The following is a 24,753-nucleotide window of genomic DNA, read 5'->3' as shown; positions in this document are numbered from 1 at the left end:
GCTTTCTTATAGTTTGGCTATGTTCTCACAACATGTTAACCTACGCTGAATTAGTTTTTCTACCAAAATAAACCAATGCCTTAGCTTGCACAAACTTGTATAAACTAAGCCAGTACCAATCAATTGATATGTTGCGACACGTCCTGTGATGCAGCGAGTTTGACACCCCCCCCACCCTAGAGGTTTCCAAATTGCAGGTATGTGTAAGTAAAATTTTAATCAAAAAACTATCTGACCGAAGACTTCATTGGTTTCGCCTAAGAAATATCACAAATACAGCTTTGTTCGATTGAAGCATTTTAAACTTATTTACAAAAGTTGTGTGTTCAATGATCAATTGAATTAATATACTGTATTCTGCCAAAGCACTACAGCAGCTACATTTTACTTCATGTACTGTAGCATTTTACTTTTTAACATACAGTATCTCTTATCCAGAGGCCAAACGTTCCCCCCTCTGATTCTTTCATTACAAAGAATCAATCTATTCTACTCCTTCCTTTTCTGGTTATTTTTTGGTGATTTCATCAAGCACCACTGGAGGACGGTATGCTGCAACTGAAGATTTGAACTTGCTGGATACATCTTTTGGTAGATATTTTGTATAACTCTGATGCTGTATTTAATTATTTTTGAGAAGGTATGACTTGGTGATGTTTCTGTGTTAGCCAATGGGAGCATTTGAATAGGTATGCTGTTACCCAGAATAAATAGCAGTGGGAAATGTATCTAGAAACCTATATGAGCCAGCCGTGTGCTGCAGCTGCCAAAAAAGCCAACACAGTTCTAGGCTGCATTAACAGAGGGACAGAATCAAGACAACGTGAAGTGTTAATACCACTTTACAAGGCCTTGGTAAGGCCACACTTGGAATCCTGCATCAAGTTTTGGTCACCACGATGTAAAAAAGATGTTGGGACTCTAGAAAGAGTACAGAGAAGAGCAACAAAGATGATCAGGGGATTGGAGGGTAAAACATATAAGGAACTGTTGCTGGAATTGGGTATGTCTAATCTAATGAAGAGAAGGATGAGGGGGGACATGATAGCAGTCTTCCAGTATCTCAGGGGCTGCCCCAAAGAAGAGGAAGTCAAGCTGTTCTCCAAAGCACCAGAAGGCAGGACAAGAAGCAATGGATGGAAACTAATCAAGGAGAGAAGCAACCTAGAACTAAGGAGAAACTTCCTGACAGTTAGAACAATTAACCAATGGAACAACCTGCCTCCAGAAGCGGTGAATGCTCCAACAATGGAGGCTTATAAGAAGAGACTGGACAGCCTTTTGTCTGAAATGGTATAGGGTTTCCTGCCTGAGCAGGGGGTTGGACTTGATAACCTCCAAGGTCCCAACTTTATTATTATTATTATTATTATTATTATTATTATTATTATTATTATTATTATTATTATTATTATTATTATTATTATTATTATTATTATTATGTGACTTAATTAAGCTTTAACTAAGTCCAACTAAAACAAACATTCCGGTGATTGAAACACCCCCAAAAGTATCCTGAGCCAACATTCTCTTGTCTGGGTTAGAAAAAAGTACTTCCAAGTTTTAGATTTAGTAACCGGTGGTTATTTCTATTACTGGCAATGATTTCAACAAAACATTTGATGTACCTGTTGATTAATGTTGTGTATTATCTTGTTGGTATCTTAGTCTACTTCACTTAAAGAACTGCTTTGGTGCTTGCTGGAAGTGCCCATCCAAGGTAATGCCAAAAAATTTCAGTTGGGTTTTAGTCAGGGCTTCCGAATTGTGGAAATTTCTGCTGCTTCAGCCGTTCTGGTGGATTTGCGTCATTGTTATAACTGTATGACCCACACTCACACTTTCAGTTCACGGGTAGAAATCAACATTCTTCTGTAGAATATCCTGGTACAATCTGGAATGCATTGTTCCTTTCACGACTGCAAGCCACTGGTGCCCTTAAGGTTGCAGGGCAATTTTTATTCAGTTTGTTTTTATTGTTCTTTTATTGAAATTGAACATTTTGCTCATTCAAGTACTTCTCTCACTAGTGCTAGAAAGTTCCACTTTTCTATCTCCTGTTTTAATACTCTTCAAACTTGGCCCTTTTATAACTTGTGGACTTCAACTCCCAGAATTTCTCAGCCAGGCAATACAAGAATAGTCTGTAGATTCTTTACCATTATACCTTATTTTGGGAGGTTACTTTTACTGAATGACCACTCCTATAAAGGATAACAATTCTCATTTCTTCTGTTTATACTCCTTTTGTCTAACTGCAGAATAACAGAGGGCAAAGCCTTTAGAAATGCTTTTACAGACTTTCCCAGTCTCATCATTATTTCTGAGATTTACAAAAGTCTGTTTTGATCCAAGCATGGTACACTTCCAAAAACCCATGGGACAAAGAGCAGCCAATCACTGTGGCAATCTACAAGTATGTTGTTCTTTTACACTGGAGGCCCCTGAAATCAACATCAGATTGCCATCTAATTGAATGAAACCTCTGAGTCAAATTACCTCCTAAGAGCATTCACTATTGCTGCAGATATGACACACTTCACTATGCTTATTTAATCAGGCGCATAAATAAAACTCAGCTCTTTCCCAAGTCTTTAGGTTAGGGTGCTTGATGTTCCTCTTTTAAGGTTATGGGTGATGTGGAAGAATGCGTTTCTAATCTGTTCTCTTGGGACAGCATTATTCTTTTCATATGTAATATTTTCTTTTTAATTTTGTGAAACTGCCAAAGTCATTTTACAGAGTTGAGTTAGATGGCCCAGAAATATGAACAAATAATAGATGAATTTTCAGTCATACTGTAGGTCCTGGGGTTCCATCTACTTTTTAAAGTGTGGCTCTAAGCTGATGCACATTGGATAATTGAGAAAGCTAAAGAACACAAAAAAAGGTTGTGTGCTTCACTGATTATAGAAAGGCCTTAAATTGTGTCAATCCCATCAAGTTGTGATATGTGTTTAGAAAAATGAAAATCCCAAAATATCTCATTACCTTCATATAAATATTCAGGAGGTATGGGTCGAACATGGAGAAACAGACAGGCTCCATGTTGGCAAAAGAGACAAACTGTATGCTCTCCCCTTATTTTTTTTCCCAGCCTATATTTATATGAATATATATTAAGGGGAACCTGATTGGGAAAAAAGAGCATGGTTTTCAAATTGGGAGAAGAAACATCAGTGACCCACACTTTGCTGAAGACACTAATGTGATGGTCAAAAATGCAGGATCTGTAAGCTCTAGTAATAAAAGTCAAGCAGCACAGTGAAAAAAATGGGACTAAAATTAAACAAAAAGAACATCAACTAACGAAACAGGTATGATGACTATCTTAAAACTGACAACGGAGATATCAAAGCAGTGCACAGTATGTGCATTTTAGGATCAACCATCACCAATAAAGGAATAAGTAATCAAGAAGGTCTTGGAAAATTCAAATGTCATAATTTGGAGGAAAAAAAAGATCATTTTTTTTTTAAAAATGGGGCAAGACAGAATTCTATTTTGGATAGCAGAGAACATCCTATAGAGGTACCATAAGCCTCTGCAAAGGCCCCATTTTACTACCTTTCCTGCCATAGTTGTTAAGTGAATCCATGCAGTTGATTGGTTAGTAACCTGGTTAAGGAAATCTGGCTCCCCCATTCTCTTTGCTTGTCAGGAGGTCGCAAAAAGGGATCACATGACCCCGGGACATTGCAACCATCATAAATACGAGCCACGTTGCCAAGAGTCTGAATTTTGATCATGTGACTTTAGGGATCCCACAATGGTTGTGTGAAAAAATAGTCATAAGTCACTTTTTCAGTGCTGTTATAATTTTGAATGGTCACTAAATGAACTGTTTCTACCTGTATAAGATCTCACCTCCAGCCCATCTACGCACTGGCTTTTTAATCCCTTTTTATAGCAATTCTAACGTTTTAGCTTATTCTAATTCTATTCCATATTTTCTATTCTATTCCATATTTTCTATTCTATTCTATTCTGTGTTTCTATTCTATTCTATTCCATATTTTCTATTCTATTCTGTTCTATTCTGTTCCATATTTTCTATTCTATTCTGTGTTTCTATTCTATTCCATTCCATTCTATTCTGTGTTTCTATTCTATTCTATTTTTTCTATTCTATTCTGTTCCATATTTTCTATTCTATTGTTTCTATTCTATATTTCTATTCTATTCTATTCTGTGTTTCTATTTTATTCTGTTGCATATTTTCTATTCTATTGTTTCTATTCTATTCTGTGTTTCTATTCTATTCTGTGTTTCTATTCTATTCTATTCTATTCTGTGTTTCTAGTCTATTCTATTCTGTTCTATTCTATTCCATATTTTCTATTCTATTCTATTCTGTGTTTCTATTCTATTCTATTCCATATTTTCTATTCTATTCTATTCTGTCCTATTCTGAGTTTCTATTCTATTCTATATTTTCTATTCTATTCTGTCCTATTCTGTGTTTCTAATCTATTCTATTCTATTCCATCTCTGAATGTTTTAATCTTACAATTGCTTTAGTCTGTTATTTATGGTATTGTAAGTAGCCCTGAGGCGCACGATAGACAGATGAGCAGCGTATAAATGTAATAAATTAAATAAAAACGAGGGCAGACCACCCCTTTCTGCACGCCTTAGTAACAAAACGGAGTGCACTACACCACCCCCTACTTTGAGATTTGTGCAGAAGAGCATTACACCGAAGGGACTCGTCCCTGTTCTCCAACACACACACACACACAAATACACGAGCCTGTCAGCCTGCCAACTCCTCCCCCCCCACAGCCCTTCAGAGGACAGTTACACCCACCTCACTAGGCCTCAAGCCTTCCCCGGCGTTCATCTGTCCCGCTCCGAGCCCAAGCCGGGGTCCGAAAGGCAGACGAAGGCGCCGGTACCGGCAGATTTCCTCCCAGGAGCCTTCCCGCCCGCCATGGGGGGAAAAGCCTTCGCCGCTCAGCTCGGCGGTTCGCAGGCTCGGACGTCGTGAGGGGAAACAAACAAACAACAACAACAACAACAAAAAACGACGACCCTGCTCGGTCTCCTCAGGGAAAAAGAGGCGCCTCCTCCTCAACGGCCGGCCCTCGCGCGGCAAGTTCCAAAGCGACGCCGTCGCCGGCGAGTGACGACACGGCGAGGTCCTTTTCCCCCCCTTCCTCCTCCTCCTCCTCCTCTGGGGCCCCGCCCACTGCCCGGCGCCGCGCCGCGCGCGCCCCCCCCTCCCCGCCCTCTCCACTATGACGGAGAGGAAGAGGCCGGCTCCGGGAGTCGCAACGCGCATGCTCGGCGCGGGGGCCATTTTGGACGGGCCGCCGGAGCTTCTCCCGCGGTGGCGGCGGTGGTGACGGTTGGCGGCGGAGCTCGGCCCGGCTCGGCGGCGGAGGCGGCGGCGGAAGCGGCGGCGGCGGGAGCGACCTGGGTTTCGGCGGGTCCCGCTGCCGAGATGGCCAACATCGCGGTGCAGCGGATCAAGCGGGAGTTCAAAGAAGTGCTGAAGAGCGAGGAGGTCAGGCTTCCAAACCCCCCCCNCCCCGGTTTAAATCCTTTCCCTTTCAAGGGGCTGATCACCCCCCCCCCCCCAAATCCCCAGTCGAAAGGCTGCTGAGCCCTTGAAGGTTGGGAGGTGGGGGAAATATATGTAATTTTCCTGAATTGTTGGAAGCCTCAGCATCCTCCTCAGCTAGGTACCAGGTGATGGGGAGTTCTAGCTCCGCCTTGGGCACCAAAGCCAGCTGGGGGGGGGCCTTTGGGCCGATCCTCAGGAGGTTGGGGGTTTCAGAGGCCTGCCCTAAGGCGAGAAAGGTGGGGGGGGCTTTGGGCCATTTGCCGGGAGGCTGGGAGTTCTAGTCCTGTATATGGCCTAGATTAGAAGCTGGCTGGGGGCCTTTGAGCCACTCAGCAGGAAATTGGGAGTTCTAGTCCTGTATATGGTGTAAAAGCTGGCTGGGGGCCTTTGGGCCAGTCAGCAGGAGACTGGGAGTTCTAGTCCGGTATATGGCCTAGAAGCTGGCTGGGTGCCTTTGGGCCATTTGCCAGGAGGCTGGGAGTTCTAGTCCTGTATATGGCCTAGATTAGAAGCTGGCTGAGGGCCTTTGGGCCACTCAGCAGGAGACTGGGAGTTCTAGTCCAGTATATGGTGTAAAAGCTGGCTGGGGGCCTTTGGACCAGTCGCCGGGAAACTGGGAGTTCTAGTCCTGTATATGGCCTAGATTAGAAGCTGCCTGGGGGCCTTTGGGCCATTTGCTGGGAGACTGGGAGTTCTAGTCCTGTATATGGCGTAAAAGCCAGCTGGGGGCCTTTGGACCAGTCACCTGGAGACTGGGAGTTCTAGTCCTGTATATAGCACAGAAAGTGGCTGGGTGCTTTGGGGCCAGTCAACAGGCTGGGAGTTCTAGTCCTGTATATGGCACAAAAAAATGGCTGGGTGCCTTTGGGCCAGTCGCCAGGAGACTGGGAGTTGTAGTCCTGTATATGGCATAGAGGTTGGATGGTTGCCTTTGGGCCAGTCGGCAGGAGGCTGGGAGTTCTAGTCCTGTATATGGCGTAAAAGCTGGCTGGGGGCCTTTGGGTCAGTTGCCAGGAGACAATGAGTTTTAGTTCTGTCTTGGCCGCAAAAGGCAGCTGGGTGACTTTGGTTAGGCCGTTCCCTCTTTCTCAGCCTGACCCACCTCACAGGGTTGTGGTTGTTGCAGGGAAAATAGGAGGAAGCAACCTTAGGTATGTTTAACCACCTTGAGTCAGTTATACGGTAATAAAGGCAGGATAAAAATCTAATGAAAGAGCCAATCTTTCTCTTTCCATTTGTCGGCCTAGCAGTCTTTCATCTAGCTTGGGATGTGTCCTTACATGCCTGCTCCTCCGTCCAGTTAACCAGGTCAGAGGAAGGTTTTTCCAGTGGGATTTAAGTTAAAAGTAACGTCATGTGTCCTGGTTGGCTGAGGGTTTATCCTGGCAGCGTAATCTGGGGTCTTTGGGGAAACTTGCCTTGGACCTTTACAGATTGGCTAAGAGCTTGAGCAAGCCAGAAATATAAATTAGCACTAAGGAAGGAAGGAAATTACAAAGGCCTAGGTGTTGGTGTAGTAGTCTATTTAATTGCAGTGAGTAAGCCTTAAACTATGGTCTGTTTGCTGGCCTCCTGTGTACAAAAAGCTAAGCCCAAAACAAGTCAACAACATAGCTTAATGCAGCGCATGGGATGGTGTATTAAAATGCATGGGCTGTGGGAAGCTGTACTAGAATGTACCAACTATTGGAAAAATTATAGGCACCAAATATATTTAAGATGGAGCACCTATATTTCCCTATTACACAGATAGGGAAAGAATCAGATGTAATTATAACCTACATAACCATTGATTGATTAAAAGAACTTTTTGTTTCATGCTTTAAACGTTCATGAGTAAAATTGCTATTTGGAGGAGCATTCATTGAGAGGATTTCTTTTTTATTTTTATTTTAAAAGGATTCTTCTCAATACTTACATAATGGGTTGTAAAAATTGACAGAGCACACATTAAAAAGCAGTTCTTTCATTTCAAAATATATTCTGTTGATGCTGTGTATTATTAATTACCATGATATTCTTTCCAACGGCCCTTTATCTCTTCATTCATATATTCTTAGTCCACTGATATATACATATCTAATATAATATTGGCACAACTGATAATAGTAAAAAAGTGAGCATTATAATGCATTAGATTTGTATCCTGGTCTTACTCCAATTTATGTATGGTCTTAGTCTGCTTTTTTCCACTCCTATAATTCAGTGCTATTTTCATTTATTTTCACCAAATGTGAAGTATTTTGAACAAGATACTACTCAGTATTCAATACTAGTTTATTTTACAACTAAGAAATTTTTTATTCCATCCCTGACATAGATTTAGGGTGGTAATAATTCTGCTTTTCCTCAACATTAGTAAAATGTCAGCCAGAGAGAAATAGATCTTTCCTTCCGATGGAATATATTTTCCTGAAATGTAAGCATTGAACTCTGAAACAGTGTTTAATGTTGTATGTTAAAACAAAGATAATGGAAAGAAAGTAAAATAAGTTGGGGAACTAGCATTGAACAACTTGAAAGTGCCGTTTTTTCAACTTTTATTGCATAAAAAGATCAGCCCAATTCTAAATGTATTTCTATAACAGCTATAAAATAAATTCCAACAAAGATGTATCCCATCGTGGTTTAAGGAGCTTTAGCTTCTACGTTAACTTTTCAAGCATGGGGTGTACAGATAGTCCTTGACTTACAACAGTTTGCTTAGTGACTATTCAAAGTTGCAACGGCATTGAAAAATCTGACTTTTGAACCTTGTTCACACTTACGACCATTGCAGCACACACACACACACACCATGGTCATGTGACTAAAATCCAGATGCTTGGCAACTGGTTCATATTTATGACCGTTGCTATGTCCCATGGTCCTATGTTCACCTTTTGCGACCCGACAAGCACAGTCAATGGGGGAGCCAGGTTCATTTAACCACGTTACTAATTTAACTGCAGTGATTCACTTAACAACAACAATAATAATAGAGTTGGAAGGGACTCCAACAGATTAAGTTAATATGGCCGGTGGTGAGACATTCCTGGGATCTGTAGTTCAGCGACAGTGAGAAAGCCACAAGTTTGTTCCCCACACTATACAGGCCCAAGTCAGTCAGTCAGTTTGCTTTAGCGGTTAAGGAAGGCGCCAGGCTAGAAAACCAGGAGGATGTGAGTTCTAGTCCCATCTTAGAAACGGATGGGTGACTTTGGGCCAATCCCCAGGAGATGGTGAATTCTAGCCCTGTCTTAGCCATGAAAGCTGGCTGGGTAATTCGGGGCCAGTCCCTCTTGCTCAGCCTAACCCACCTCACAGGATTGTGGTTGTGGTGAAAACAGGAGAAGGAAGGTCTGTTGGATAGGTTTGTTGCCTGGAGTTATTTGTAAAAATAGTGAAGGCAAGATATAAATATATTTTTTTTAAAAAAATAAAGATAAATCCACATTCTCAAAATAAGATGGGGTTATGAACTAGTGGAGAATTCAAGCATCTCATTCACTGTCCTTGTGTGATTTATCACTTGTTGCTTGTATGTACACCGAGAGCTTATGCACCAGATCCAAATTCCTTGTGTGTCCAATCATGAATAATAATTAATAATAATAATAATAATAATAATAATAATAATAATAATAATAGAGTTGGAAGGGACCTTGGAGGTCATCTAGTCCAACCCCTTGCTCAGGCGGGAAACCCTATACCATTTCAGACAAATGGCTGTCCAGTCTTCCATTGTTGAAGCATTCACATCTTCTGGAGGCAGGTTGTTCCACTGATTAATTGTTCTGTCAGGAAATTTCTCCTTAGTTTCAGGTTGCTTCTCTCCTTGGTGAGTTTCCATCCATTCCATCCAACTGTGACAAGAAAGGTCGTAAAATGGGGCAAAATTCATTTAACAAATGTCTCACTTAGCAACAGAAATTTTGGGCTCAGTTGTGGTTTTACGTCGAGGACAACCCCATATAAATTCACTTGCAAAACCTCTTTTATATAGCTGGATGGAGAATCACACTTCTAGAAAATGAGGAGTGCTTGTAAAATGGACTGCTTTCTAAAGGACATTTGAATTCGTAATTTACGTAAGGATGTGATGTCTGTATCTGTCCTTGTTTTAATAGAAAATTTATCGGTAATAATTGGCTGGAATTATCTGTTTTTACAATGGTTTTAAATTCTGGAGATAGTATTCGTTTGATTGAAGTAGTGCTGCTTTTCCCCTCAATATTGCCTTCCTAATGTCAGCTGAACAAAGACAAATAAAGGAGCTGGTAATGCTGTTTCTAAGAGGTCCTTTGTGCTCTTTGAACCTGGTTGGTTTCTTGCAGATTTTCATTACCCAAACTAGCTAACATCATCAGCGCTCGGGCTGTTTCTGCATTACCAACTATAAAGCAGTTTTAAGTTTTAAAATCGGGACCAAGATGCATAGTATAGGATCCGTGTTATCTGGCCATGGATGGAGTTGGTCAGCCATCATCCAGTTAAGCGTCCTCTCTCTGAAAACTAGAGTAAGCTGCTGATAATTTGGAAAAACAAAAGCTGGATTCGTATTTGTAAACAGCAGACTTACTGTCTCTTACCCAACTGGGCTAAAAAAAAAATCTAAAATCCTTTTGGGTGTGGGTCTCCTGGTCCACGATGCATCAAAGCAGCCACAAACCGTATCATTTCCACCATCACCCATGCTTTATTGTCGGTAATTGGGTTCTTCTGATCAAATGCTGTCTTTGGATCTCACCAAGAGGTCCAAAGGGCCAAATAATTGTTGAGTCTCTGGACCAAATTGTTCCAGAGGTCCCGGTCTTTATCTAGAATAGATGCTCATAAGCAAACTTTAGTCTTGATGTTCTTTCTGGATATCTCCCCTGCAGGTATAATTTGTGCAGCTCTTTCTAGTGGTTGACTTAACGCACTTTGATATCAGTAGTGGCAAGAGGTATCTGTAGGTCACGTGATAGAATAGAATAGAGTTGGAAGGGACCTTGGAGGTCTTCTAGTCCAGCCCCCTGCTCAAGCAGGAGAACCTATACCATCTCAGATAAGTGACTGTTTAGCCTCCTCTTAAAAATCTCCATGATTTCTGGAGGCAAGCTTTTCCACTGGTTAATTGTCCTCATTATCAGGAAGTTTCTCCTTAATTCCAGGTTGCTTCTCTCCTTGGTTAGTTTCCATCCATTGCTTCTTGTCCTGCCCTCAGGTGCTTTGGAAAATAAGTTGACCCCCTCGACTTTGTGGCAGCCCCTCAAATACTGGAATACTGCTATCATGTCACCCCTGTTTCTTCTTCTTTTTTTTTGAAATACAATGAAAAAGTTAAAACAAATCAATGGGATGTGCTTGTTGACATGCCTATACATTTTACTTAACATAGCAATAACTCTTTATAGATTGATTCAGTTTTTTAAAAAGTATATACCGTAGCTACAATCTTTGTTTCCATTTACCTGGAATAGGTTTCACTAAAAAAAAACAAAACCATTTCATGAAATCTTTTAAACACGCAATGTAAATGAAGATTTCTTAGAAAATACAACTAGATTAATTTTTAATTCATTTTTTTTTAATTCTGCCATGTGGGTTTCCCCCAAAAAATTGAATTGGAAAAATTGCCATTTTCAAGCATCGAGGCTTCATAAAGTGTTTTAGAAGTAAACAGAAGACATTGAACATGATTAATATATTGAGTTCAGCACATCCAACCTGATTTACAGATGTGCTCCCTGAGAATGTTATCAAAAACGGGATATTTACAGCTTTAAATTTGATTGTATCTATTTCAAAAAAAAAAGGTTAAGGTTTCAGTGAAAAAATAGAACATGACAATTTTTCCGCAAGGAATTTCCATCTTTTTTTTTTTAATCTCTTCCATACGGCCGGGCATTTCAAAGCTTGGTTAGATGTTAACAAACTATAATTTGTAACATCTGTGCACAAGGGGAATATACCATTAACTGCCCTCCTCCTGTATTTACTAAATACAGTAACTACATGGAAGCTTCCTGTATAATTTAGAATTATAACAATTAATGAATCACTGCAGTTGGCTGTTAACAGTTTGTGAATAGCGTGACATGTTCCGAGGATTGCACGATTGACATTACAATATATCTCCTTGATATATTTGAATGAGAGCATGCCTTTCAATGAAAAAAAAAGAAAAGGAAGGCGGAGCAAAAACAAGTCATTCAAAGTAGCACTGTAGAGTATCACAAACTAGAATAAAAAAAAAAATGTGGGCAGCATACTGTGTTTCCCCCTAGCTTGATTTTTTGGGGGATGGGCCTAATATAAGCCCCACCGCAAAAATAAACTCTAGTTTTGGGGTGAGCCTAAAAATCAAGCCTATGTAGACGGCTATATAATATACAACTTTCAAGGAACTTTAAAAGATTCCAGTTCAAACCGATTCTCAATTGACGCAAAATGCTATAGAGATGAAACGTACCCAGCTAGAAATGGATTAAACTTAGCAAATGCGCCTTTTTCGCCGAGCCCTGAAAACTCATCTATTTCGTGCGGCCGGCCTGGCGTAGTCTTAATTAGGTTTTAGTATAGGTTTTTATATGGGGTATTTTAGAGCAGGCTTTTATTTATTTAATTTGATTTTAGAATAGATATTTATTGTGATTTTTATTATCGCCTGTTCACCGCCCTGAGTCCCGTAAGGGAGATAGGGCGGTATACAAATCTAAATAAACATAAACATATCCAGTCATTGGAAGGCTATTTCCCGTAGGAAAATTATATTAACGTTAAAATAGGCCATCTTGCAAACTCAAATGTAGAGAAAACCGTCCACGGTGAAACTAATTAGGTACTTGTTGATTATTTTTGAGAAAGGGAGCTACACTCTTCCAATGCTGTCCCAGTTGTTTTCTTCGTTAGCCGAATGCTAATATAAAATTGCGTTCCTCATCTTGCGGACGCCGGACGCAAAATTTTGGGAAAGCAAGTTTCCTACTTCAGAAGGAGAAAATGACAAAAGTTGTCCTTTGCTATACAGAAGCTGGTTTGAAGTTGATGACTGTTAGCATGAAAAATCAATAGAAATGAGACCTTTATATTTTTGTTATATTTTTGGCTGCTGTCCCCTGTCACTCGTCCTAAGAATCAGCGTCCCTGTATTCCCAGGTACTTATTTTGGAGCTGACCTGTACATATTCTCAGAGCTCATCCATCTACTGCAAAATGACGCGCCGTTAGCTTGCCGTGTTCAAAAAACGTTTCAGAGTCTTCCTTGACGGTGTGCTTCAGTGTGCACAAAGAAACAGCATCCTGGGAGTGATCGGGAAAGCTGCATTTTGTAAACTAAACGCAAACATGATCGTGTTTTTGTTCTGCACCACCAAAGAAGGCAGAATCCACGAGAAGCAGATTTTTTTAATGAAGCACTTTCCAAATAAACATCACAATAGAACAGAAGAGAAATGCCTGGTCTATGCAGAACATTTTCCAAAGATAACCAGGATAGAAGACGGATTTCCTTTCTTTCATATTCTATTTTAATTCAGTACAATAAAATTAATTCCTTTCCATGTATTGGATAGATAGGTTTTCCATCCAACATACTGGAAATTAGAACGTGGTGGCAACTTTTTGTGGGAGTTTGATTGCCTTCTCTAAGGTATTTGGGACCGTAAGGATCATAAATGCGATGGGAAGACAGCGAGAAAAGCAGTTCAGGTAATAAGGTAGATAGGTCTGCAAAAAAAAAGGGTCATACAGATAGTCCTCGACTTGACAATCATAACTGACCCCCAAATTTCCGTCGCTAATCAAGACAGTTGTGAATTTTGCCCCATTTTGCGCCCTTGCTTGCCACAGTGAGTCACTGACGTTAAGTTAATAACACGGTTGTTAAGTGAATCCGGCTTCCCCCATTGAATTGGCTTGTCAGAAGGTCGTAAAAGAGGATCACATGACCCCGGGATGCTGCAGCCGTCAGAAATATGAAGCAGTTGCCAAGTGTCTGGATTTTGATCACGTGAGCCATGGGGATGCTACAACGGTCATAAGTGTGAAAAATGATCAGTCACTTTTTTCAGTGCCGTTGTAAGTTCGATCAGGAATAGAATAGAATTACAGGATAGAATAGAATTGGGAATGGGAATGAAATTAGAATAGAATAGAATAGAATTACAGAATAGAATAGAATTACAGAATAGAATAGAATTATAGAATAGAATAGAACAGAGAATGGGAATGAAATAATAGAATAGAATAGAATAGAATTACAGAATAGAATAGAATAGAGAATAGAATAGAGCAGTGATGGTGAACCTTTTAGAGACCGAGTGCCCAAACTGCAACCCAAAACCCACTTATGCATCGTCGGGTGCCGGGTGGGCGTGGCCCATTGGGTGGGCGTGGCTGCAGTGGTAACGGCAGACTGGGTGGGACTAAAAAGTTCAATCAATCAATTCCAACTTTGCGAGATTTTTTTTTCCCTGCAAGAAGTTGAAATTGATTGATTGAACCTTTTTTTTTTTTTTTTTTTGTACACGGTGGCGGAGGCCTAAAGCGAAAAGGTTTTATAAAACCCAGGGCTCTGAGTGCCGCCTCTGTCACCCGTGCCACAGGTTCGCCACCACTGGAATATAGAATAGAATAGAATATAGAATAGAATAGAATATAGAATAGAATATAGAATAGAATATAGAATATAGAATAGAATAGAATATAGAATAGAATAGAATATAGAATAGAATAGAATAGAATATAGAATAGAATAGAATAGAATATAGAATAGAACAGGGGTCCTCAACCTTGGCAACTTTAAGACTTGTGGTCTTCAATTCCCAGAATTCCTCAGCCATCAAAGCTGGATGAGGAATTCTGGGAGTTGAAGTCCACAAGCCTTAAAGTTGCCAAGGTTGAGGACCCCTGGAATAGAAGAATAGAAGAGTAGAGTAGAGTAGAATAGAATAGAATAGAATAGAATAGAGTTGGAAGGGACCTTCGAGGTCCTGTAGTCCAGCCCCCTGCTCAATCCAGGGGACCCTATACCATTTCAGACAAGTGACTGTCTAGCCTCTTCTTAAAAACCTCCAGTGATGGAGCGCCCACGATTTCTGGTGGCAAACTGTTCCACTGGTTAATCGTCCTCACTGACAGGAACTTTCTCCTTAAATGAATGGTTGTAAGACTACCTATACACAAATGTCCATAAATTTAGTTGTGCATTCTCCGAGAAAGGCAATGAAATCTGTTCTTTTTCTTTTGAATTTATCGTAGAAGAAGCCAATGCAGCTTATTTTTCACCTGTCAGCATGAAACACTGACTGGCACGTCCATAGACCCTTAATGCATTTTCACATTTTCCTGCACAAAACTATTCACTTCACCAAAATTTCTCCAGCTGGTTTTGTTGTTGCCATTGTGCACCCATGTTTACTTTACAAGCATGCGTTCTCAAGGCAGCTTGGAGCAATATCAAAACAATTGAATTAACAGCTAGAAACTTTTGACGGTGTGCTGGACAACTTTGTTTTTGTAGCGCTGTGGATCCTCCATCAGCCTTTTGACAGCGTGATGGTTAGGAAGTGTGGATGGGATTTGTAAGTGAGCCATAAGCGTTTTATTGATTTTCTCTTTTATTTTAAAAGCAGCGGACAATAATTCCCACAAACCTCAGCACAATTACAGAGTTAAAACCTCCAATAAACTGTGAATTAAAATAAATGCGAAACCAAACCATGTCCACTGAGTTAGAAGGAAGGTCTCAAGTATGATGGAGTTGTGTCACTCCTTTTGGCGACTACAGTCTTGCGTATAAGACTGATTTTGCCCAATCTGTAGGTGATTGTGATGGTGCAAATTACGCAAGTACGTCATCATGTAATATGCATTACATAAATGGGTGCAAATGGCAAACTTTGCTTAATTATACAAATGATACCAATTGCAATGGGATTTTTTTTTCTACACGGCCAGGATTTGGAAATTGGAAGTTTTCGCCAAAGAAACTTTTCAAATAAATTCGTGGACGTCGTTTGACAATTGAAAGCAGAAAGTCTGCTCCAGGAACTAGAGGGATAACAAGATAAAACACTAAATTAATATATATGCTGTTTGTTGTAGCTCTTTCAATGAAATGCATTTCAGGGGTTAATCAGATTTTATTTAGCTGCCTCTCTCAACCAAAGGCCACAACAGTAGATGAAGAATTTCTAAGATAAGACAAGCTGACTTTGAGCTGCGGAAGAGAAGAGAAATTATTGAACGTGGACTCTGAGGTGTAGTTTAATGGAGGCCATAAATAACAACTGCCAAGGGGGAACGTTTCATTTTTATTTTTCACAATCTGTAGTTTTGAAAGGAGATAGTAACGTGGGATACTGTTGTATGTTAGTTGATTTTTGGAGGGGGAGGAATCGCCATTAAAAAATGAAAAATGAGTACATTATATTGCTTCCAGAGGCTTTAAGCATTCATTCTACTGTAGTTCTTCCATTTGCAGACACACACTCCCAAATAAGTATTTGTAAAGGTTAGACAGCTAAGTCTGTTAAAGGCCACTGAGACTACCGAGCGGCAAATTAGTTGTAGTGAACTAGAGCGACTTGTTTAACAACATTATTTTACACAATAACATTTGCAGTAATACAGACTTCGTGCTCGGGTGGAAAAATTGTGGAGGGTATAGGCTGGCTATATAAAAACTTGCTGGAAATATTTGAAATGGGCAGGCTTTTATTTATAAACTCTTCATTGTGACATTACTGAAGCCTCTTCAAAATGGTTTTAACCAGTAGGAGCAAGAAAATTGACATAAACCAGGGGTAGTCAACCTTGGCTCTTTTATGACTCGTGGACTTCAACTCCCAGAATTCCTGAGCCAGCCATGCTGAGGGGAAAGGGAGAGGTTTCCAAGCTGAGCCATGCTGGCTCAGGAATTCTGGGAGTTGAAGTCCACCAGTCATAAAAGAGCCAAGGTTGCCTACCCCTGACCTAGAGGAACATATGAAAGCATAATTAATGTTAATTAATGTAGACTTTATTAGTTTAGAGCAGGGGTAGGCAACCTTGGCTCTTTTATGACTCGTGGACTTCAACTCCCAGAATTCCTTAGCCAGAATGGCTNATGCTGGCTCAGGAATTCTGGGAGTTGAAGTCCACCAGTCATAAAAGAGCCAAGGTTGCCTACCCCTGACCTAGAGGAACATATGAAAGCATAATTAATGTTAATTAATGTAGACTTTATTAGTTTAGAGCAGGGGTAGGCAACCTTGGCTCTTTTATGACTCGTGGACTTCAACTCCCAGAATTCCTGAGCCAGCATGGCTCAGCTTGGAAACCTCCCTTTCCCCTCAGCATGGCTGGCTCAGGAATTCTGGGAGTTGAAGTCCACGAGTCATAAAAGAGCCAAGGTTGACTACCCCTGACATAAACTGAAGCCATTTTGCCGAGCACCAAAGGATAATGGGAATTTTTCTGGTCAATTCCAGTAAAACGACAACCGTTTTATATCATATCCTGAGTACTTTTGGGTCCTTCATTTCCAACACACCCAGAAAAGCTAAGGACCACCTAGAGTGACTAACTACTAGGAGATAAAGTGGTAGTTGATTTACTGCAAATGTGCAATTGGACTGTGAGAAACCTAATCCCCAAAACAAATGTCTTTATGCTTCTTAGGAAAAGTAGTACAATCTAAAAAAAAAAAAACGTGTTATTGAGACATAAACGTGTCATTAGTTTCTTAACCGTACATGTAAACATGTCGGATATAATTAGGGAGAGTCACCAAGTTAGGCGTGAGGTAAGCAGGCAGCCCGTGGCGAGTATTACCCGACTTAAAAACAATAGGGAGGTATAAATTACATTCCAAAGGAAGATGAGAATAATCGGAAGGATTTCCAGTTTCAGCGAAGTGACCAATTAGACTTAGGTCCCTGTTTAATTTTAATCTGCGAAGGGATTTCAGGAGAGAATCTGCAGGTTTTCCCCCCTCTGAACTAATCTGATTCCTTCAACCCTACGTAGAATTCATTTCCCGGTTTAGGATATACAAATGAGAGCAAAGCATCCCTCAGTTTACACCTTTTGTAAGCAAATAAAGCTCCATTATAAACACAGTTAATGGAGAGTCTCAGTCATCCAGGTCACGCTGGCTGAGGAATTCTGGGAGTTGAAGTCCACAAGTCATAAAAGGGCCAAGTTTGAAGAGAGGGTCGTTGAGACCACTTGGAGGTTTATCTGTGTCCCCCACATCCATTTGCACCACTCAGGTGACCCTGAGGATACAGGTAAACCTCCCAGTGGCCTCAACGACTCTCTAAAAGAAGGCAAATGACCGGCTGTCTGCAAGGAGTATAAATCCTTCCATTCCTCCACCCTCCAGTCAGAGCTGAAGAAGCTTCTGGGATGAGAAGCGAAACATCTTCAAAGAAAAGCAGGTCCAGTTGCCTCTTGAAAAAGCATCTTTATAAACACAAAATTTCAAGATAAATTATTGACTCCTTTCCCCTTGCGTGCTTTTTTCCCCCCCTTCCAGCAATTTTGCTAAAAGAATTCAGAAGCCGGGGACCCTTTTACAGGTATAGCTTTGATTTCACCACATAACACCATCATCATTTTGCCTTAAAGTATGTTAAGGTAAACAGATGCCTAGCAGTGGAGATATTGATCAATCATTTTCTGTGGTTGCTTTTGGTTTGCCTCTCCAGCAAAAGTCCCAGTGATTGAAAAGCAGAGAACAGTGGAATATATAAACCCCCGTTGCCTGCTACCACTATTCGGGGAATGTTTTCTAATACTTATAATGAGAAGATGTTATTATTTTAAAAGAAGAGAAACGTGAAGATATTCTCAAGTTAAAGCTTGAGTCTTGGGGATTATGCAGATATACCCATAAAGTTAGTTTGTCATTATTTCCTCCAGGGATGTGTCCCAATAAATTGCTCTGCTTACTGGTGTAACTTACCGCTTTGAAATGTCCTGTTGATTTATCCACATCCTAACAAATCCTAAATCTGTTGAGCTTCCACGCCAAGATCCTGTTGGTCAAGACACTTCTTCTGCCTATTGAGACATGCCAACTAATATGCAAGAATCTGACTTCGCCGTTGACTTGGCTTGTCAGAAGGGGGATCACATGTCCCCGGGACGCTACAAACCGTCATAAATACATACCAGGGGCCAAACGGCAGAATTTTGATCACGTGATCGTGGGGACGGTGCAACGGTCTTAATGTGGAAAACGGTCGTCGGTCACTTTTTCCCGCGGTGGCGTCGTAACCTCAGACGGTCACTGAAGGACTACCTGTATATTATTTAAAATATCTTCATTGAATGTCTGTGTCAACGCTGCTAACATCGGATGTTCTTGCTTTGACAATATATGAAGAAGCAGTCAATTCCCCCTTAACGTGTGTGTTACTTTTAGAGTTAGAATTAGATGAGACTGGGGGGGGGGGGGGGAGGAAGAATGTGTATGGGAATTAGTTAGACATAACAACATCATAGTAGAATGTTTTTTCAAGGTTGTTTGAAATAAGAGATGGTAAGAAATGGCGGGTTGGAGAACTGGAGGGAAGGTCTGCATTTCAAACTAATTGGAGAATGTGATTTATGACTGTTACTTAGCGGAGGGAACTGTACTTTGATACTATGTGTTTAGGGGAGGGGAATTCAGATTTCGGCTTCGACCATGTACGTGCCGGTAAAAATGCCTCGAAGTTCTTTGAAGAGTTTCATCTGTCGGAACCATGACAGTCTGTGATTGTCTATAGTGGTAGGATTACAGCTTTGATCTGATATTGAAATCACAAAGTCATGGGATAGACTGTTAGTGCAGCTATAGAAGTTAGAGATCTCTACTATTGAATGATCAGGGATTGAGAAAGCACGGCCCGACTACTAGGAAGATGAGGAGCGGGTTGATGCTCCTCGTATCAAAAGCTTAGGGCTAGAAATTGCTAGCTGTAGCAACCATGTGGTTTATATAGTTTTTTGGGTCTTGGCTGTTTTCTAGCAGTTTCTGGAAGGATCCCTGTGGAACATGTTCTGTAGCGCAGAGGTCCCCAACTTTTGGGGCACCAGGGACCGGTTCCACGGAGAGAGGTTTTTCTGCGGACCGGAGGGTGCGTGGTTTTATGTGCTGCCTGCATCCTACGGATGGGACTTTGCTTGTTTGTGTGGACCGGTTGCTGGCATCCCGGGGACCAGTACCGGTCCACGGACCGGGGATTGGGGACCCCTGCTATAGAATTGAGTATTTGATCAATGTAAAGAGAACTGAAAGGATTGGGCTCAAATTTGAAATTAAAAGGCAATTATCAAGACAAACGTATATGGCTAATTCATCTCTCTAGATTTAAGTTAAAAAAAAAAGAATCCAATTCATAGTAAACCTCTAACTGGTTTTTTTTCTGTTTTGTTTTTAAGACGAACAAAAATCAAATTAAAGTAGATCTTGTAGATGAAAATTTTACAGAATTAAGAGGAGAAATAGCAGGACCTCCGGACACACCGTATGAAGGTAAGTAATTTTTTCCCCGCCAATCTTAAGGTTTTTTTTTCTAATCTTGTTGCTAATTCCTAAAGCTTGCAAGTGCAATATGTTTGGAAAGCTCTTTGCCAAACACCATAAATATTTTGCAAATATAAATATTGTAATTTAACCTTGAAAGTAATCATTCATGCAGGAGATAACCAAGTTGTTGTCGGGTTTATAGTACTCAAGCTGGTGTGTAATTTTCCCTGTTCTCGTGGTCTGGTTTTTTTTTGTGGAAGTGTGGCTTAATTTACCAGTCAAAATACCTTAAATATTTAAAACGGCATTCGGCCGTTTATTCCTTGCCAGTTTTTGCACAATGAAACAATTGCACAAGGATTCAGTTTTACATTAATAAGACAGCTAGAGCAAGGCAGAAATATATGGTATTCTGTTTCCCTAAAGCAGTTACTTGGTCATCCTCAAGGTATGTATGTGTATTTCAATTTTGTGCATTGAGAATTCTCAGAATACTGATAGAATTCTAAAAATTAGAAGTCCCAAGTTGTAAAAAGCCAACCCTAATTTCATTGCCAGATAGCAACCAAAATGATTGGGGGACCCACTGTCTATAGGTTGATTTTTTTTTCAATGAAAATGTAACTGTCGGACAGGTTTTTCGGCTCTTTTATTTATTGTTTCTTTTCTCACCTTCCCTTCCTTGACTCAGCCTAGCAACAAAATCCCCAGGCAGCTGGTGGGGAATCTGTTGATAAGCAAATATATAGAAAGTTTAAGTACATTGAGATCTGTGTCGTTCCGTTTATATAAAATAAGTAGTTTGCTTGGTGAAAAGCTGTCCTAAAAAAATATATGAAAGACAAATGCTTGGAACTGTAGTCAGGACACAATGTACCTTAAGGGAAAACACTTTTTTGAAAGCACAATGCATCTTCCTTCATTTAAGGCAGGGGTCTTCAAAGTTGGCCCTTTTATGACTTGTGGACTTCAACTCCCAGAATTCCTCAGCCAGGCACGCTGGCTGAGGAATTCTGGGAGTTGAAGTCCACAAGTCATAAAAGGGCCAAGTTTGAAGACTCCTGGTTTAAGGCAAAGGTGGGGAAATAATGGCCCCCTTTATGACTTGTGGACTTCAGCTCCCAGAATCCCTCAGCCAGCATAGCTGGCTGAGGGATTCTGGGAGCTGAAGTCCACAAGTCATAAAGGGGGTCATCGTTCCCCATCCCTGATTTAAAGACTTGGATATTCATTTAAAACGGTTAGCAAATAGCTGTGGAGACCTGTTTTCATTTTAATATAGGGGTTTTTTGGGAGAACCCTTAAGTTATTTCTTTTTTTCTTCCTTCAAAATAATGACATCCCCATTCAGATTTTTTTTTTTCCTTTTCATTCTTTTTGTGGTTTCTGTGGAGGCCCCTCATATAGATTGCCGGCTTGATCCTGGCTCCAGGTAGAAAAACATCTGTCCTTAGGCGCGATCGTGCAAACTTGAATGTCTACGCAGGAAATACGGCTATAACGTTCCTACTGGATGTTCACTCAGGATCCATTTTTTTTCTTTCCCTCTTGGCCCTTGTCAGACTGTCAGTCTGCACAGCTTTTAGTTCATTTTATGGCTAGCCTAAGGAACGGTGACTCAGAAACAGCCTTCTACTCAAAAAAATGTTCTTTTTGCTGAAGCAAAATGAATCACATTTGGAGGGCCACCACCGTCGTCGTCTTTTTCTCGTTTTTCGGTAAGCAGTTACCTAATAAAACTGCCTCAGTGACCCGTTTGCGTAAGCGAGCAAGATCGCTGGACTTTCATCCAGAAAATGTCATCCTTTTCACACCGGTCACCTGCCTCTCTTTCTCTGCCATTTTTACGATGAGAGATGTCTAAACGTGACATTTTTAAGACCTGTGGACTTCAGCTCCCAGAATTCCCCAACCAGCATGGCTGGTTGGAGAATTCTGGGAGATGAAGTCCACGTGTCTTTAAAGTTGCCAAGGTTGGACCCTGTTCTCTAGGTCCTATCCAAACTTTTTTCAATCTTTTGCAGAGAAATTCTGATAATTCTTGCGTCCGTGCTCCATGGGGGATCCTGGGAGATCTGGCTACTCCTAATAATTGTCCTTGTCACTTGTTTTGGGGGGGATTAATTTTATGGCCTCAGTTTTTTCTTCTAAATTTGTGTCTGCTTCTTGTTAAATTGTCACTGGAGTATTGGGATATAGCCTCAGCCTCATTCAATCAAATGGAGGATTTCATTACAGCTTTTCATAAATTGAGCCAGGTGCCAAGAGCTTAAAAGACAACAGGAACAAATACAAGCAATTACTGTGGTATTACAGGTGATGCTCTAAAGGATTTCCACCTCAAGGGGTTTGCAAACTGAGTAAACTCTGTCTAATAGTTATAATGGTAGGGGTAAACAGGCTGGAAGGCAATCAGTACAATTTCCAGCTCCATTATAAAAGGAGCCCATCCTGCCTTAGAACTAAAGGAAACTTTTAAAAATCCTATTGTGTTTTTTTTTTAACATAAAAGAAAGTTCAATGCTGTGAAAAATTAATGTCTGATAAGTATTTAGTGTGGTTATATCTTCTGGTTTTTATAGGAGGAAGATATCAATTAGAAATAAAAATTCCAGAAACGTATCCTTTTAATCCCCCTAAGGTATGGTGAACATAATTATTGTGAATAATTCTTTGGATTCTTTCTTTAGAGTTGAAACCTTTTTATGCAGTGTTTTTTTTTTATTTATTTGTCCTGTCTGCCCCTCCAAGGTCTTTCTAATTGAATACAGTCTCCCCCCCAAAAAAACCCCCAGTTTATCTTTTATGATGCTTTGTCAAAAAATCCCTGCTTATGAAACGCTTTACTGTACGACAAAACTCCCAATTGTGTAAAAATAATTCGTTGTCTCTTTGCGTTAAGTGTGACAACCTGTACTAATGTCCTTTCAATTCAATAAGAATTTTTAATGAGAATGCTTCTTCTAATGGTCAAGGATAATAGTAGTAAATTGTATACAGTATATGCTTGTTTATGTGTTCAGTGAGAATGTTAGGTGAAAATGTTTCATTTTTCTTGGATACTTAAAAAAAAAAAAAGCCCAATAGATCAGTGATAAAACTGTAGCAAATTGCCGAAGTAAGGTTTTTCCCTGTAACAATAATAATAAAGAAATAATAATAATAATAATAATAATAATAATAATAATAATAATAATAATAATAATAATAATAATTGTACAGAATTTGTACAGAATTTCTATATTCTCATCTGTGGGCAGTGTGAGAATCGATGACAACTAATACAATTAAGAGCTTTAATTTAAATGATCCAGTGAAGCTGTATTTCTTTCACTCAATTCTTACAAATAGCAACACATTTTTAAAAAGGAGCCTAGGCCAGGGGTAGGCAACCTTGGCTCTTTTATGACTCATGGACTTCAACTCCCAGAATTCCTGAGCCAGCCACGCTGAGGGAAAAGGGAGAGGTTTCCAAGCTGAGCCAAGCTGGCTCAGGAATTCTGGGTATTGAAGTCCACGAGTCATAAAGCGGCCTAGGTCAGGGGTCTTCAAACTTGGCCCTTTTATGACTGGTGGACTTCAACTCCCAGAATTCCTGAGCCAGCCACGCTGAGGGGAAAGGGAGAGGTTTCCAAGCTGAGCCAAGCTGGCTCAGGAATTCTGGGTATTGAAGTCCACGAGTCATAAAGCGGCCTAGGCCTAGGTCAGGGGTCTTCAAACTTGGCCCTTTTATGACTCGTGGACTTCAACTCCCAGAATTCCTGAGCCAGCCACGCTGAGGGGAAAAGGAGAGGTTTCCAAGCTGAGCCAAGCTGGCTCAGGAATTCTGGGTATTGAAGTCCACGAGTCATAAAGCGGCCTAGGCCTAGGTCAGGGGTCTTCAAACTTGGCCCTTTTATGACTCGTGGACTTCAACTCCCAGAATTCCTGAGCCAGCCACGCTGAGGGGAAAGGGAGAAGTTTCCAAGCTGAGCCATGTTGGCTCAGGAATTCTGGGAGTTGAAGTCCACGAGTCATGAAGGGGCCATAATTCCCCCATGCTGGCTCAGGAATTCTGGGAGTTGAGGTCCACGAGTCATAAAAGGGCCAAAGTTGAAGACCCCTGCTCTACTCGGTCTAGAATTCTCCTAGCTCAGGGGGTCTTCAAACTTGGCCCGTTTATGACTGGTGGACTTCAACTCCCAGAATTCCTCAGCCAGGCACTTTACATTAGTCTGGTTTTGTGGCCTTGTGAGAAGGTCTGAATGAGTGGACTGTGATTGTAGGCTGTAGCAGCGGGCTGTCTTTTGTCACAGGGGCAAAATACAACTCTTTGACAGTACAACCAATATCCGGGGGCAGTTTTTCTCAAAACTCTAGATGAAGGTTTTGGCTACGTCGGAGCACAGAACACAAACATGAATTCAAAATAAATACAAGTCTGAATCCGAAGAACCCAGATGTTAGATTATCACTGCTTTGGGGACCAGCCAACATTGTCCATTAAAACACTGTAAAATTGTCCTGTACGGCAGGGATCCCCAACCCCTGTCCGTGGCCCTGGGGCCAGGCTGTGGCCCGTTGGGAACCCGACGTGGCGGGCAAACACACAAGAGCTGCATTTGTGTAAGTGACATGCACACCCACGAAACCATCCCTACTACAGTCCACAGAGTTGTAAAGGTTGGGGGCACCGCTGCAGTACGGTACTTATCCCATTACGTAGGACCTGTTTTCA

The 24,753-nt window shown here is 40.9% G+C and overlaps 1 protein-coding gene and 1 long non-coding RNA gene across 3 annotated transcripts in view; one reads left to right on the top strand and one right to left on the bottom strand.

Moving 5' to 3' along the window:
* The first annotated feature begins 5,422 nt into the window (after window positions 1-5,422).
* The window catches only part of UBE2K (ubiquitin conjugating enzyme E2 K), a 22,125-nt gene continuing 2,794 nt past the window's right edge, over window positions 5,423-24,753 (top strand). The window contains exons 1-3 of the mRNA XM_015831958.1: window positions 5,423-5,509; window positions 19,949-20,042; window positions 22,619-22,677. Of these exons, the coding sequence (XP_015687444.1) occupies window positions 5,447-5,509; window positions 19,949-20,042; window positions 22,619-22,677 (216 nt within the window). The 5' untranslated portion in view covers window positions 5,423-5,446. The remainder of the gene's footprint in view (window positions 5,510-19,948; window positions 20,043-22,618; window positions 22,678-24,753) is intronic.
* The window catches only part of LOC107302806, a 21,765-nt gene continuing 12,459 nt past the window's right edge, over window positions 15,448-24,753 (bottom strand). For both annotated transcript variants that reach the window (XR_001549392.1, XR_001549391.1), the window contains exon 3: window positions 15,448-15,586. This is a non-coding gene — a long non-coding RNA (uncharacterized LOC107302806). The remainder of the gene's footprint in view (window positions 15,587-24,753) is intronic.

The sequence above is a fragment of the Protobothrops mucrosquamatus genome, unplaced genomic scaffold, assembly GCF_001527695.2.
Source record: "Protobothrops mucrosquamatus isolate PMUCROS unplaced genomic scaffold, P.Mucros_1.0 scaffold_292, whole genome shotgun sequence".
In the NCBI taxonomy this organism is placed as follows: Eukaryota; Metazoa; Chordata; class Lepidosauria; order Squamata; family Viperidae; genus Protobothrops; species Protobothrops mucrosquamatus.
The sequence above is the reverse complement of the archived record's forward strand: the minus strand, read 5'-3'. Positions and strand labels throughout refer to the sequence as shown.